Source organism: Triturus cristatus, chromosome 2_1, assembly GCF_964204655.1.
Source record: "Triturus cristatus chromosome 2_1, aTriCri1.1, whole genome shotgun sequence".
NCBI lineage: Eukaryota > Metazoa > Chordata > Amphibia > Caudata > Salamandridae > Triturus > Triturus cristatus.
Genome location: NC_140581.1, coordinates 761,661,955 through 761,676,795, shown reverse-complemented (window position 1 = coordinate 761,676,795; position 14,841 = coordinate 761,661,955). Strand labels below are relative to the sequence as shown.

The following is a 14,841-nucleotide window of genomic DNA, read 5'->3' as shown; positions in this document are numbered from 1 at the left end:
GCAGTGCTGATTGCGCCACCCACAGGAGTAGCCTGTCAAACCTACCTCAGGCCTGTCATTACAGGGCCTGTGTGCGCAGTTTACTGCCACCTCAACTTGGCCTTTACAATTACTTGCCAAATCATAAACTCCCCTTTGACTACATAATTCACCACTAATATAAGCTCAAAGGGCAGGGTGCTATGTAAGTAAAAGGTAGGACAGATACCCATATGTTTTACATGTCCTGGTAGTGAAAAACACCCAAATTCGTTTTTCACTATGATGAGGCCTGCTACTCTCATAGGTTAGCATTGGGGATTCCTTAAAATACTTTAAAGATGTAATTCCTGATCAGAGAGGAGCAGCTGCATTATGTTTCATATGTTTGGAATGTCAATGGTAAATCCTCTTTACTGGTAAAGCTGGATATAACATTACCATGATAGAAATGTCACTTCTAGAAAGGGAACATTTCTCTGTGCTTATTACTTTATGTGCCTCACAGCCTGTCTCCAATAAACATCTGAGTTTGGGTGACAGTTACACTTTCTGCATTACCTCTAGGCAGCCACAAACACAGGGCACTCAGCTGTATCTACACACATCTGCATTCTGATGGGTCTTTCTGAGCAAGATAGAAGGGGAGGAGCTGACATGTACACTTCGATAGGTAGTGGCCTGCCCTCACACAAAGCACTGACTAACTCCCCAGGGTTAGCCTGGCACACAGGAAAGGGTTGATAGGGGACCTGTACACGTCAAAGGCTTTCTTTTGAATTCAACTCTGCTTCAAGGGCATTTTAGGGTGTAAGTACTGGGGGTCTGGCCCCATCTAATCAGGCACTTCTGGGTCTGAAACTGAACCTCTGTCAGCCCAGAACCTCTGTTAGAAAGCCTGTTGTGCTGCTTAAAGGACTCATCTGGACTGCTTTTCTGCTTGTTGCACTGCTGCCTGCTGGGCTACAGTAAGGATTTAACTAGACTGCTTTTCTGCTTGTTGCCCTGCTTCCTGCTGCTCCCTATGTCTGTTCTAACTAGACCTCTTTGGACCTGTAACCAGACATCACTGGCTCTACATCTGCACATTGCCAGAACGAACTGCTGTGCTACCAGGAGGGACTGCCACTCAGCTAACTGCTCTGCTGTGTTGGCCTGCTGCTTGCTGAAGCAGCAGGAGAGGCTGCAACTTTGCTACCTGCCTTACTCTGCAGGCATTTTGCCTGCTGGTCCTCTGCTGTGCTGACCCTAAGTGTTCTCCAAGGGCTTGTTGGCTTTCCCCTGTTTAGGAATCTCAGGGCCATCAAATATTCCAATTTGGCACCACTGCCAAGGGACTCTGCTTCTTGTGAGTCCGGCAGTAGTGCATGTCAGCAAGGAGTGTGTCCGACCGCTCCGTGTATCAACCCGGCTCCAGCTGGCAAGCGCGTGGTGAGCACCTCATCTTGTATCAGCCCAAAGAGTGTAGAGCGCTGCCCAGCATTCAGCCCATAAGCACGTGTTGAAGAGCTCTCACTTTGATTGGAAACCGGAGTGTATTTCTGTACACCAGTCTTCAATTGGTGCCAAAGGAAATCCCAGCTTCTGAGCCCCGCGCCGCCTTGCAACATTGACATCAACCGTGGGCAGGGCCGTAGGAAACTTCGAATAACGTGAGTGGTGTCCTTAAGGAGATTTTGCTTTGTGTTCCGCCCCCATCTTATGCTATAGTTTTTGGGTGGCCTGTGGTGTACAGGCTCTGTGGTTAGCCTGACACTGAGGAGAAACACGTAAGTGAGGGAGCAGGCTGCTCGACCTCAACGTGGTATATTCTCCCGGCAAGGCCCACACTACAGCTCAGGGCTAACTGGTGGGTGACATGCCACATTTGCCTCCCCAGCTCAAAGGGGCCACAATCAACTTACCCCTTTCTCTTTGCATTTGCCGCATTGTCATCCTGGCCCTGAGGGGCCCGAATTGAGTCACCGGTTACTCACCAGTGCTGCATTGACAGAAATGGACAGTATCTGAGTGCTAGTACTCCTGAGTGAGGCATTACCATAACTCCTCTAAAGGTAGCACCCGCAGCTTTTGGAGCACTGTTTCTTCATTGAAAACTGTGATAGGAACCTGTAAACGTACATATTTCTTGATTGTATCACCTGATTTTTATCAGCATGACCAGTACTACTTATAACTGTGATATATTACAGAGTTTACATGATACTCATGTTGTTTTGGTGCTAATGTGTTTTATAATACAAAGTCTTTTTATGAATACTGTGTGGAGTCTTTTTGTGGTGCATTCATTGCGTGTGTGTTGCACAAATACTTTGCACATTGCCTCTTTTGATAAGCCTGCCAGCTCTGCACCAATCTACCAGGGGATGAGCACAGGTTATCTGAGTGTGTGTAACTAGCTTACCCTGACTAGAGTGGTGGGTTCTGCCTGGCTGAGGTGAAACCCCTTTATTAATTGTCAATCAACAGATCTGCTTACTGTACAGTTCTTGACAATGCAACGCGTTATGCTCTAGCTAAGGAACCCTTGGCATCCTTAAATTGATACTAATCTCTAGAACACTGAACAAGAGCTAAGTGTGATTATAGATATGTGTTGCTTGTCAGGCAACATCTTGATAATTCCTGCCACCCGGGCACAAGCAGGTCGGTCCAATACTAGATGCCGCAGCACAGCTGCTGCCAGCCAAACAGGAAAAAGGGCCCATTCACTGGCACAAATGACACTGTATTAAATCTGTGAAGAGACTATTTGTAGAGACCTAACGGTCATTACCACAGCAGCTGAAGAACACATTTGTGTTGTCTTAAAAGAAATTCAGTTTGAAAGCGGAGTGAGCACAAAAATGTTGATTTACAAAGACAGGCAGAAACTTCAGCTGGCGCAATGTATGCCCATACACAGTAACACTTTGTAATTATTTTATGTATTCAGAAATATGTCGAAAATATGCAAGCATAAGCTATGTACATGTAATGTACCTTTGTACATGTATGGTTCTCACATACTTTGATGTTATGGATATTTCAATCTGAAGCCTGCATTAAGCACTGTATACAGTACACATCTGCTAGTTTATTAAAAATACTTGGGTGCATTTTTTCAATAACTATATTTTCTCACTGAACTAAGTTCTGCTGTCCATAACTCCACTTTCTACACCTGCTCTATGCATACTGCACACCATGGCACCTATTTACTACATCATTCAAGTGAAAGTAAACTGCTTCCCCAACAAAATATCACTTAGAGCCATCAGCCTTACTGGGTAGAGCCTGGACACTGCCATCTGATCTCTCAAATTATCCTCTTGATCCTTGTGATAAACTTGCTTCACCTTTTGCAGTCAGAATGAACACCATTGTAGACTGGATCTCACAGCCAACACTTTCTCTGTGCCGTAAGTCACCTATAGCAAGTCCTCCCAGAAAAAGGATTTCAAATCAACAAATTTCTGGGCGATTCCACCACAACCTTTAAATTCTAAAGCAAGAGGGAAGGGTGGGGGAAGGGCTCTATGTTCCTGTTTTGTTGTTCTTGTCTCCTTTTTCTGTGACATAGCAGCTTCTCTAAGATTGACCATGCTGTTGGCACGTACAGAGCTTTTACGGACTTCTGCTATGGAGGTAGTCGGGACTGATTCCAGAGGCATGGAGGTTTCATTTGCAGATCCTGATATGATTGACCCAATTGGGCGGACATGCTGGGGTGTGGTCACAGTTCTGTCATAATTGTTGTTTATTGCTGCAGAATGTCAATAAAAACAAAATTAAACCTAAATTCTAAAGCAAGCATTTTCAATCCAGATACCGAAGTACCGAAAAGACTTCACCACAAGCAACCTTGGCTTAGCCGCACACAAACCTATCACATTTCCAGGTTAAATCTATGTTTAAGAGAGGTAGGATTCTTACTTTCTGTTGTCATATTCTAAAAGTCAAGCCCCTTTGCTCTGTGGGCACACCAGAAATGTATTTTAAGATGATGACCCTTTCGTAGGTGGTATTATCCAGGTTGGTATGACGAGGCTATTGACAGATTCAGTTCAATGTGGGCTGTATATAAAATCTCTAAATTAAAAAATGCAAATGAAGGTTGTACTCACGGACACACATTTCCCGGCTTTCATAAAACCCAGCACAGCACTGAGATTTGCGTCTGTACATAGTTTTCTCTCCACGTCTATATGCTGTACGATAACTTATCCTGTGAACATAAACATAGGAAAACACTTTTGAAAAATTTGCAAATGCAGGCCTAAAGACCTTATTCATTTTCTCATTTTTAATCCCCAACAGTGACTCTCATGTACACGCTGATAATGATTTCTCAACTTTTCTCCAGAGTACACATGTAATAGTTATGGAGGAAATTTAAGGTGATCATTTGTGCGTCTTAAACACGTCCAATTTCACAGCTGGTCTCATTTACTAACTTAAGATGTATCTTTTAGCCTGTTGGTCCGATGGTATTCCCTTAAACGGTTGGCACATTGGAAGTGATACCCATGGATAGAAATTTGGGTAAGCTAGCCAAATGGTTTGATGCATTAATTTAAAAAAATGTGAGTGAGACCAAAGTTTCAATTCGTAATCAGTCCATTCAGCTAATTTGCTGTTATTAAAAACTGATTGCTTGCATTTAGACAAACCTTAGTTTAGAATGTGAGCTCAGCAATTATCATCCAAGCCTATTAGTCCAAGCTTTTATTAGGACTGAGAAAATACCACAGACCCTAGATAATTTCACAAATAAATAGAAATAATACAGTACACATTTCCTACTTTAGAAAAATGTGAGAATTTTTCATTTTTTCAATAACTATCTTTTTTAAATTAGACTAGACTATTTTTGCTATCCGCAAATCTACTCCCTACACCTGTTTTATATATGTTACACACAAAGGTGAACATTCCTACATAATTCAAGTCTAAGGGCCTGATTACGATGGCGGACGGACTTTTGTCCGTCCGCCATCGTCACGGGGATGGGGACCACCCACCTATAAGGTGGCAGTCCCAAATATCAAAGTACAATGCGGCCGCCACCACGGTGGCCGCAAAAGGCATTTTTCCCATTGCGGCAGGTGCTGCTTAGTGCAGCACCCGCTGCTATGGAAAAAAGGCAGGTTTTGTTTTTCCCTGCACTATATGGCAGGAACCACGCAGTGCCTGCCGCATGGTGCAGAGAAATGTAGGGGGGGCACCACAGGTGCCCCCCAAAACCACAGTGCCCGGGGCAAAGTTCATCCCCGACAGCCTTTCCATGGCTGGTGAACCACTATGGAAAGGCTGGTGGGGATGGACCATCGTAATCCCTACAGCGGTGCGTGGTATGCACTGCCACCATTTCAGGGATAGGGAGGCCCTCCGTCGCACCGGCGGGCTCAAGGAGTTTGTCGGGTGCGTGGCAGTCGGAGTTTCCGACCACCACGGTACCGCCCGCCGTAATAATATGGCGGGCAGAAAAGGACCTCACCATGGCGGTGAACCTCGGTGGCGGGTTCACCGCCATCGTAATCAGCCCCTAAGTTATCTGCTTCATTACAAAATATCTCTAAGAGCCAACAGCCCTACAGGGTTCAGCCTGACTTCAGAATCTGATCTCTCAAAATATCTTCCTAATCTTTCTGATAAACTTGCTTCACTTTACTCCTTGTCAAAATTAGCCCCATCAGTAGTTGGATGTCAAAGCCAACGCTGTGAGAAGTTGGCCTGATGTATGATGTCACTAGTTCTAGTGTACACCTTATATCAGTCCAAATACCCTTATGGTGATTGGTTGTAAAGTCAACCTTATAGACCAGCTATCCTAGTGGTAGCATGGACAAGAGCAGTCTTAGGCTAAACTCTGAATGGCATGTGAAGCCAGCTGTGATACCATATATAATCCCTTGAATACCAAATGAAAGGACACCACAACAGAAATATATATAAAATAAAGTGTATTTATTCTAAGCAAACCCTCAGCACTCTTTATGAGATTAGAGGTAAGTACAACACAGTCTTATTAATGCATACAGTAAGTCACACAGGTAAGTAATACAGTTAGGCCCTAGGGGCCACGCAAACCATATACTAAGTAAGTGGTATAAGAACCACTGTCACGGAAATAGAATAGGCCTAGGCCTAGGGAATCGCTGGGGCTACACTACACTAGCGTTAGTTAGGAAGTGGGAGGCCCACGGGATTTCTGTGCAGAGTGGAAACACTCACGCGTAATGCATAAAAGTCAATAGCAATAGTACAGTTTAGAAAACGGTAGATTTAGGACACTTCCGGAGTAGCTAGGAAGTTGAGACTTGAAAACTAGACACTAGGATAGTCACTATCCTGATGAGCACCGGAGTACCCAAGTTACCTAGCCCACAGGCTGCGGGTGCATAGGGGTGAAGATGCGTCGTTTTCGTCGTCGACTCCTATGGATGCCTGAAGAAAGATGCTGACAGGCAGTCAGTGAAGAGTGTCCGGTGGATCCCAAGGCTGGGATCAAGAAGAGAAGAAACCTGCAAGCAGAAGGGACAGAGTCAAGGTCACTAGGCAGTGACCACGTGGAACCAGGAAGGAACCAGACGATGTCGTGAAGATTTGCAGGTGAAGGTGAAGCTTGTCGCTGCAGCCAGGAGGACCAGGAAGCGTCGAGGGCGACCAGGACCAGGAGGCGAGCTGTCCCACGAAGGCTCTTGCTGTCGGCGGCGGCGAAGTTGGACTAGGACTCACCAAGCCTTGGCAAGCGGAACCCACGAAGAACGAAGGACTTGCTTCTGGTGCAGACCAGGAAGGTCTGGGGTGCTTCTTCTTTGCAGAGAAGCGGGAGCCAGTCTGGAGGAGCCAAACCAGCGCAGAAGATTTCAGGGTGCGTCGTCACAGAGGCCACTAGCCAGCGGGCAAGCAACCGGACAGACGCGGCAAGCAGGAAAATGCTGAAGGGCCCCACGCAGGACTCGTGGAGTGTGGGGGGCTGATCTTCGGTGCAGATGGTGCTTGGGGTTGGGGCTTCTCAATCCCCGGTGCACAACTTCGAGGGTACCTCAGAAGCTGCGCTGTAAGTTACTAGCAGCTTTTCCCAGGTAGCCGGTCCCACGTCGCTCGTCGCCTCCACGGATCTCAGCTCTGCTGCAGATGTGGATGAGGGTCGGAGAAGTCTGGAAGTCAAGGCTCTGGTCGGGCTCTGCAGTCGGTTCCTCGTAGAGCGGTCGCAAAGCAAAGGGTAGTCTCTTGATGGTGCCTGTTTGCACAGGGTAGCCACTCCTTGGCTACAAGGGAGATTCTTCAGTCTTCTTCTTTCGTCGAATGTCGAAGGTCCAGAGTTTCTGTTCAGTTTTGCAGGTTCAGGATAATCTAAAGTCTTGAGGCCCAACTCCCACTCTTATACTAATCTGGGGGGCTGGGATACCTGCTAGGTCACGCCTTATGGGTGGGACCTGGGAGGGGGTGGTTACACCCACTTCCCTTTGTCCAGTTTCGCGCCAGAGCTGGGGCTGGAGTGCCCCAGCGCCGGTTTGAACTGGACTATGCAAGGAACACCTTGTGTGCCCCAGGCATGTCTCATTCCTTTCAGCCCACCCTGCCCCAATACACTAAAGGCTGTCTGGGGAGGTGCTAGCACCTCCCCAAGCAGGAAACCTATTGTCCAGGCCTCCCTGGCTGGGATCACTCCCAGCTGCAGGAGGTCAGACTTGTGTCGTGGCAGCAGCATCCATTTTGTGATGCTGAGGCTTTGGTCAGAGGCTAACAGTTGAAGTATGATTTTAACATGTCTTTCCCTCTAGAAGGGGGGAATAATATTCTCATGTCCAGAAATGGCATGGGGGTATTATTCCACAGTGTTAGACACCTTACACGACATGTTTTGATAAAGCCAAACCATAGTTACCATAACCGTCTAAGATTATAAGGCACTTTAAGAGTATATGGTAGGCTATATCATAGAACAGCTATAAGGACAAGGTTCCGAAAGCTGCAGACAGGCTCAGCTCATGCTAGAGCACCATCTCACATGTTACCAAGCACTCTGCCTCCAGGATTGTTAAGGCCTGCCATAGGAGTGACTGATAGGTACACATGTGTCTATATGTAAGTTAGGTATAGGAATACTACACCTAAGCAAGGGGTGATTACACGACCTTGCCCCAGCTGAGTGATCAGCCAGTTGTGTCAAAATGGAAGGCCAGGCCAGGGGTGGCATAATACATGCTGCAGCCCCTGGTAGGCCTAGGGTACACCTATGCCCTGGGTACCTAGGGTACACTGTACAGGGGCCAATAAGGTGATCCTATCCAAATGGGTTATGCACCTAAAGTACATAGTATTAATTTAGAGAGAGAACAGCAGGGCTATGGGTCTGATTAGCAGGCCCACAGCCACATCTAAGCCGAAAACCAGTAAAGCAAAAGCAAAAAGTGGGGGTGAACAGAGAAAGCAGACCCTACTCTCCTACACAACCCCCCCCCCAAACTTAGGGACATTAAACTAACCTTGACCAGTTGAGTCTTCATGTTCTAAGTGGAAATATCTGGAGAGTCCATCTGCATTGGCATGGTCAGTCCCAGGTCTATGTTCCACTGTGAAGTCCATCCCCTGTAGGGAAATGGACCACCTAAGAAGTTTGGGATTTTCACCCTTCATCTGATTTAGCCACAAGAAGGGCTTATGGTCTGTCTGAATCTTGAAGTGAGTGCCAAACAAGTATGGCCTCAGCTTCTTCAGGGCCCAAACCACAGCAAAGGCCTCCCTCTCAATAGCTGACCAACGTTTCTCTCTAGGGGTCAGCCTTCTACTTATAAAAGCAATGGGCTGGTCTTGACCATCTACATTCAGTTGTGAAAGAACAGCTCCCACACCTAACTCAGAAGCATCTGTCTGGACAATGAACTCTTTGGAGTAGTCTGGACTTTTCAGAATAGGTGCACTGCACATGGCCTGCTTCAGGTCATCAAATGCTTTTTGACAGCTTACTGTCCACTGAACTTTCTTTGGCATCTTCTTGGAGGTCAAGTCATTAAGTGGTGTCACTATGGACCCATAGTTCTTAACAAACTTTCTGTAGTACCCAGTCAGGCCCAAGAAAGCTCTGACCTGAGTCTGGGTAGTTGGAGGAGCCCAGTCCTTTATGGTCTGGATCTTGCTCTCCAGTGGTTGAACCTGACCCCCACCAACTAGGTGGCCCAGGTATACAACCTTGCTCTGCCCTATCTGGCACTTAGTGGCCTTGATAGTGAGGCCTGCCTTTTGCAGGGCCTCTAAAACATTCCTCAGGTGGACCAGGTGATCCTCCCAGGTGGAGCTAAAGACAGCAATATCATCAAGATAAGCTGCACAATAATCATCCAACCCAGTAAGGACTTGATTCACCAGCCTTTGGAAAGTGGCAGGTGCATTCTTCAAACCAAAGGGCATTACCACAAATTGATAATGTCCTCCTGGGGTCGAGAAAGCAGTTTTGGCCTTTGCACTCTCAGCTAGTCTGATTTGCCAGTAGCCTGCTGTTAGGTCAAATGTGCTCAAAAACTTAGCAGCTGCCAGTCTGTCAATGAGCTCATCTGCCCTAGGTATTGGGTGGGCATCTGTCCTAGTGACAGCATTGAGACCTCTGTAATCCACGCAAAACCTCATCTCTCTCTTACCATCTTGGGTGTGAGGTTTTGGCACAAGGACTACAGGACTAGCCCAAGGGCTCTCTGAAGGTTCAATGACTCCCAGCTCCAACATCTTTTGTACCTCAACTTTTATGCAGTCCCTGACATGGTCAGGTTGCCTGTAGATTTTACTCTTCACAGGCAGACTGTCACCAGTGTCCACCTCATGGGTGCACCAGTTTGTCTGACTTGGGGTCAGAGAGAACATATGTATGTAGGCCTGCAGAACTTGTCTGCAGTCCTGTTGCTGATGGACAGTGAGGCTGTCAGAAAAGACCACACCATCAACTGAGCCATCATCAGGGTTCTGAGTCAACAGGTCTGGGAGAGGGTCACTCTCTTCCTCCTGCCCCTCATCTGTAGCCATGAGTAGCCCCATGTCTGCCCTGTCAACATATGCCTTCAATCTGTTGACATGAAGCACCCTGTGGGGGCTTCTGGGAGTCCCAAGGTCCACCAAGTAGGTGACTTCTCCCTTTTTCTCAACAATAGTGTGGGGTCCAGACCATTTGTCTTGGAGTGCTGCTGGGGCCACTGGCTCCAACACCCACACTTTCTGTCCTGGCTGGTAAACAGTCAGTACAGCCTTTTGGTCATGCCAAGCTTTTTGGAGTTCTTGGCTTGCCTCAAGGTTTTTAGAAGCCTTCTTCATATACTCTGCCATCCTGGAGCGGAGACCGAGTACATAATCCACTATGTCTAGTTTGGGTTGTCTGAGAGGTCTCTCCCATCCTTCCTTCACCAAACACAGGGGTCCTCTTACAGGATGCCCAAACAAAAGCTCAAAAGGGCTGTAGCCAACCCCCTTTTGTGGGACCTCTCTGTAAGCAAACAGAAGGCAGGGTAAAAGGATGTCCCATCTTCGCCTAAGCTTGTCTGGTAATCCTTTTATCATTCCCTTTAGGGTCTTGTTGAATCTCTCAACAAGCCCATTGCACTGTGGGTGATAGGGTGTGGTGAACTTATAGTTAACACCACACTCCTTCCACATTGCAGTCAAGTATCCTGACATAAAGTTGGCACCTCTGTCAGAAATGACCTCCTTTGGAAAGCCCACTCTGGAGAATACTCCAAGCAAGGCCCTTGCCACAACAGGAGCTGTTGTGGTCCTCAGGGGAATTGCTTCTGGGTACCTGGTGGCATGGTCCACTATCACCAGTATGCATCTGTGCCCAGATGCTGTTTGTGGGTCCATTGGTCCTACAATATCTATGCCCACTCTTTCAAAGGGGACCCCCACCACAGGTAGTGGTATGAGGGGGGCCTTTGTGGTGCCACCTGATTTGCCACTGGCTTGGCAGGTGACACAGGAGCGACAAAACTCCTTAGTATCTTCTGACATATGGGGCCAGTGAAAGTGAGGGACAAGCCTGTCCCAAGTCTTGTTCTGGCCTAAATGTCCTGCAAGGGGAATATCATGGGCCAAGGTTAGAAGGAAGCCTCTGAACTTCAGTGGTATGACCAACCTCCTGGATGCACCAGGCTTGGGGTCTCTAGCCTCTGAGTACAGTAGCCCTTCATCCCAATACACTCTATGGGTACCTTGAGCATTCCCTGCAGCCTCAGCAGCAGCCAGCTGTCTGAGGGGTTCAAGAGAGGGGCAGTCTAATTGAGCCTGCCTCAGATCTGCCCTGGAAGGTCCCCCTGTCCCAAGAAACTCAACCTGATCAGGTTCAAGTTCTTCTAGGACAGTTCCTTCAGGGCTCTCAGAATCATCCTCCTGGGAGGGCTGATCCACCACCTGAGGCAGGGGGGAAGGCACAGCCTTAACCCTACTGCTCTTTCTCTTGGGTTGTGACTGGTCCATAGTTTCAGGATCCAGCACTTGTTCAGTGTTGCACTTTTTGGCCTGTGACCTGGTCACAGCAAGGACATGTGCATCTATCCCCAGCATTTCTGCATGGGTCCTTTACTCCACTTCAGACCAAACTGAAGTTTCAAGATCATTGCCCAGTAAACACTCTACAGGAAGGTCTGAACTAACAACAACTTTCTTGAGGCCAGTTACCCCTCCCCAGGAGAAGTTAACAATAGCCACACTATGGGAGGTAGTGGCATTGCTAGCGTTGGTCACTAGGTAATTCTCACCTAGTATGATCTATCCAGGGTCCACAAAAGCAGGTGTCACCATTGTGACACTAGCTCCAGTGTCCCTGTAGGCCTGAGCCATTCTTTGGTTGATAAAAGGTGTCTGTCTGTACTTGCCCAGGTTACTGGGGCCTACAGTAGAGGACAAAGCTAAGTCCCCATCACAGATCAGAACAGCCTGAGTAGGTACTCTGACTAGGCCAGAATCCTCCTCAGTTCCCAGGGTTAACCCTACTACACCCTTTTGCTGGGAACCACCACTTACAGCTGAACTAGGGGGTACAGTTGCCTTAGGGGCAATGGTGGCTGGGGGCTTATCCTTTTTGGTGCACTCACTAAACCAATGTGAGTTGGACTTACAATAGTTGCACCATGGTTTCTTTTGGCCATCTTTCTTCTTATCCTTTTTGGAACCACCCTCCCCCTGAGCCTTTTGGGGGCCTGGTGAAGACTTCTGGTCTTTTTGTTTCTGCTCATTACCCTTCTGGTCTGCCTTTTTCTGATCACCGTCCTGGTTCTGGTTTTTCTGCTTAACTCTAGTCCTGACCCATCTATCTGCCTTCTTTCCCAATTCTTGGGGAGAAGTCAGATCAGAATCAATCAGGTGTTGATGCAATAGCTGGTTTTGACAGTTGTTAAGTATTTGCTCTCTCATGATCAAATTATACAATCCTGTATAGTCCTTAACCTTACTTCCCATTAGCCAGCCTTCCAGAGCCTTAGTGGCACAATCTACAAAGTCAGTCCAGTCCTGAGTCTGTGTCTTCTGGGTATCCCTGAACAACAACCTGTATTGTTCAGTGGTTAGGCCAAACCCATCAATCAGAGCACTCTTCAGGACAGTGTAATTATCTGCATCCTCATCACTAACTGTGAGGAGCTTGTCTCTTCCTTTCTCAGAGAAGGAGAGCCACAAGATAGCTGCCCACTGACTTTGGGGTACCTGCTGTACTTTGCAAGCTCTCTCCAAAGCAGTTATCCATTTGTGGATGTCATCCCCACACTTGTAGGGAGGGACAATCTTGCTCAGGTTTCTATTATCATAGTGCCTGTCTCTATCTCTAGGAATGTTGCTGCCACCAGTGGGTTCTAACCCACTTAACTTTTGCTCTCTAGCCAGAGCAAGCTTCTCTTTGGCAAGGGCAAGTTCTTCCCTCTGAATCCTCAGATTAGCCTCCCTCATTCTGGCTGCATGCTCCTTTCTCTCAGGTGAAGTCATTCCCCTGTGAGAGGAAGCATTAGAGATGCTAGAGACATGGGAGTGGATGGATTCCCTTGAAGGGGATCTGTCCCTCCTGCTTCTCTGTGAATGCCTACTTGGGGGTCTGTATGGGGGGACCCCATGCAAACTCCCATGTAAACTTAGGTTAGCCTGGCTAAGTCTCCTTACTTGGCTCTGGCTGTCTACCTCCCCATCTGAAGCCCCATCTGACTCCTCTGTGGTGGGTAGACCCTCCTCTGTGCCTAGGGCACCTGCCTGAGATGCCCTATGAGCATCATACTCCTCTAGGAGTTGTCTTAACTGAAGGAGGGTAGGGTTTGCACCCTGTTTTATTCCTCTGGAGGTACACAAGTGTCTCATCTCCTGGAATGTTAAGGTATCATATCTAGAGGGGATCTTTTGCAGACCTGATCCTCCTGAGAGAACATCTACTTGATCTACTCTCAGAGACATGATCTAGTGAGGGTGTGGTGTGTGCACCTACCTACACTAGTTATATCTACTAAACCTCTCTAGTAGTTGTAGTCAGGGTGTGTTACTCCCTTCAACCTACAACTACAAAGTCCAGTAGGACTTAAGTATAATAATCTATGTTATATGTACCTAGACAATATCTGTGTGATCTTTCAATTTAGTATCTCAAGATTACAATGGTATTACAACAGCAAGCTCAGATCCCAACCGCTGCTCACCAATGTGAGAAGTTGGCCTGATGTATGATGTCACTAGTTCTAGTGTACACCTTATATCAGTCCAAATACCCTTATGGTGATTGGTTGTAAAGTCAACCTTATAGACCAGCTATCCTAGTGGTAGCATGGACAAGAGCAGTCTTAGGCTAAACTCTGAATGGCATGTGAAGCCAGCTGTGATACCATATATAATCCCTTGAATACCAAATGAAAGGACACCACAACAGATATATATATAAAATAAAGTGTATTTATTCTAAGCAAACCCTCAGCACTCTTTATGAGATTAGAGGTAAGTACAACACAGTCTTATTAATGCATACAGTAAGTCACACAGGTAAGTAATACAGTTAGGCCCTAGGGGCCACGCAAACCATATACTAAGTAAGTGGTATAAGAACCACTGTCACGGAAATAGAATAGGCCTAGGCCTAGGGAATCGCTGGGGCTACACTACACTAGCGTTAGTTAGGAAGTGGGAGGCCCACGGGATTCGTGTGCAGAGTGGAAACACTCACGCGTAATGCGTAAAAGTCAATAGCAATAGTACAGTTTAGAAAACGGTAGATTTAGGACACTTCCGGAGTAGCTAGGAAGTTGAGACTTGAAAACTAGACACTAGGATAGTCACTATCCTGATGAGCACCGGAGTACCCAAGTTACCTAGCCCACAGGCTGCGGGTGCATAGGGGTGAAGATGCGTCGTTTTCGTCGTCGACTCCTATGGATGCCTGAAGAAAGATGCTGACAGGCAGTCAGTGAAGAGTGTCCGGTGGATCCCAAGGCTGGGATCAAGAAGAGAAGAAACCTGCAAGCAGAAGGGACAGAGTCAAGGTCACTAGCCAGTGACCACGTGGAACCAGGAAGGAACCAGACGATGTCGTGAAGATTTGCAGGTGAAGGTGAAGCTTGTCGCTGCAGCCAGGAGGACCAGGAAGCGTCGAGGGTGACCAGGACCAGGAGGCGAGCTGTCCCACGAAGGCTCTTGCTGTCGGCGGCGTCGAAGTTGGACTAGGACTCACCAAGCCTTGGCAAGCGGAACCCACGAAGAACGAAGGACTTGCTTCTGGTGCAGACCAGGAAGGTCTGGGGTGCTTCTTCTTTGCAGAGAAGCGGGAGCCAGTCTGGAGGAGCCAAACCAGCGCAGAAGATTTCAGGGTGCGTCGTCACAGAGGCCACTAGCCAGCGGGCAAGCAACCGGACAGACGCGGCAAGCAGGAAA

General features: G+C 47.5%; 1 protein-coding gene across 1 annotated transcript in view; it reads right to left on the bottom strand.

Annotated features, from left to right (window-relative positions):
* MEGF10 (multiple EGF like domains 10) overlaps positions 1–14,841 on the bottom strand; it is a 279,766-nt gene that overhangs the window by 184,708 nt on the left and 80,217 nt on the right. Inside the window, exon 4 of the mRNA XM_085632702.1 lies at positions 4,086–4,186. Within this exon, the coding sequence (XP_085488828.1) occupies positions 4,086–4,186 (101 nt within the window). The remainder of the gene's footprint in view (positions 1–4,085; positions 4,187–14,841) is intronic.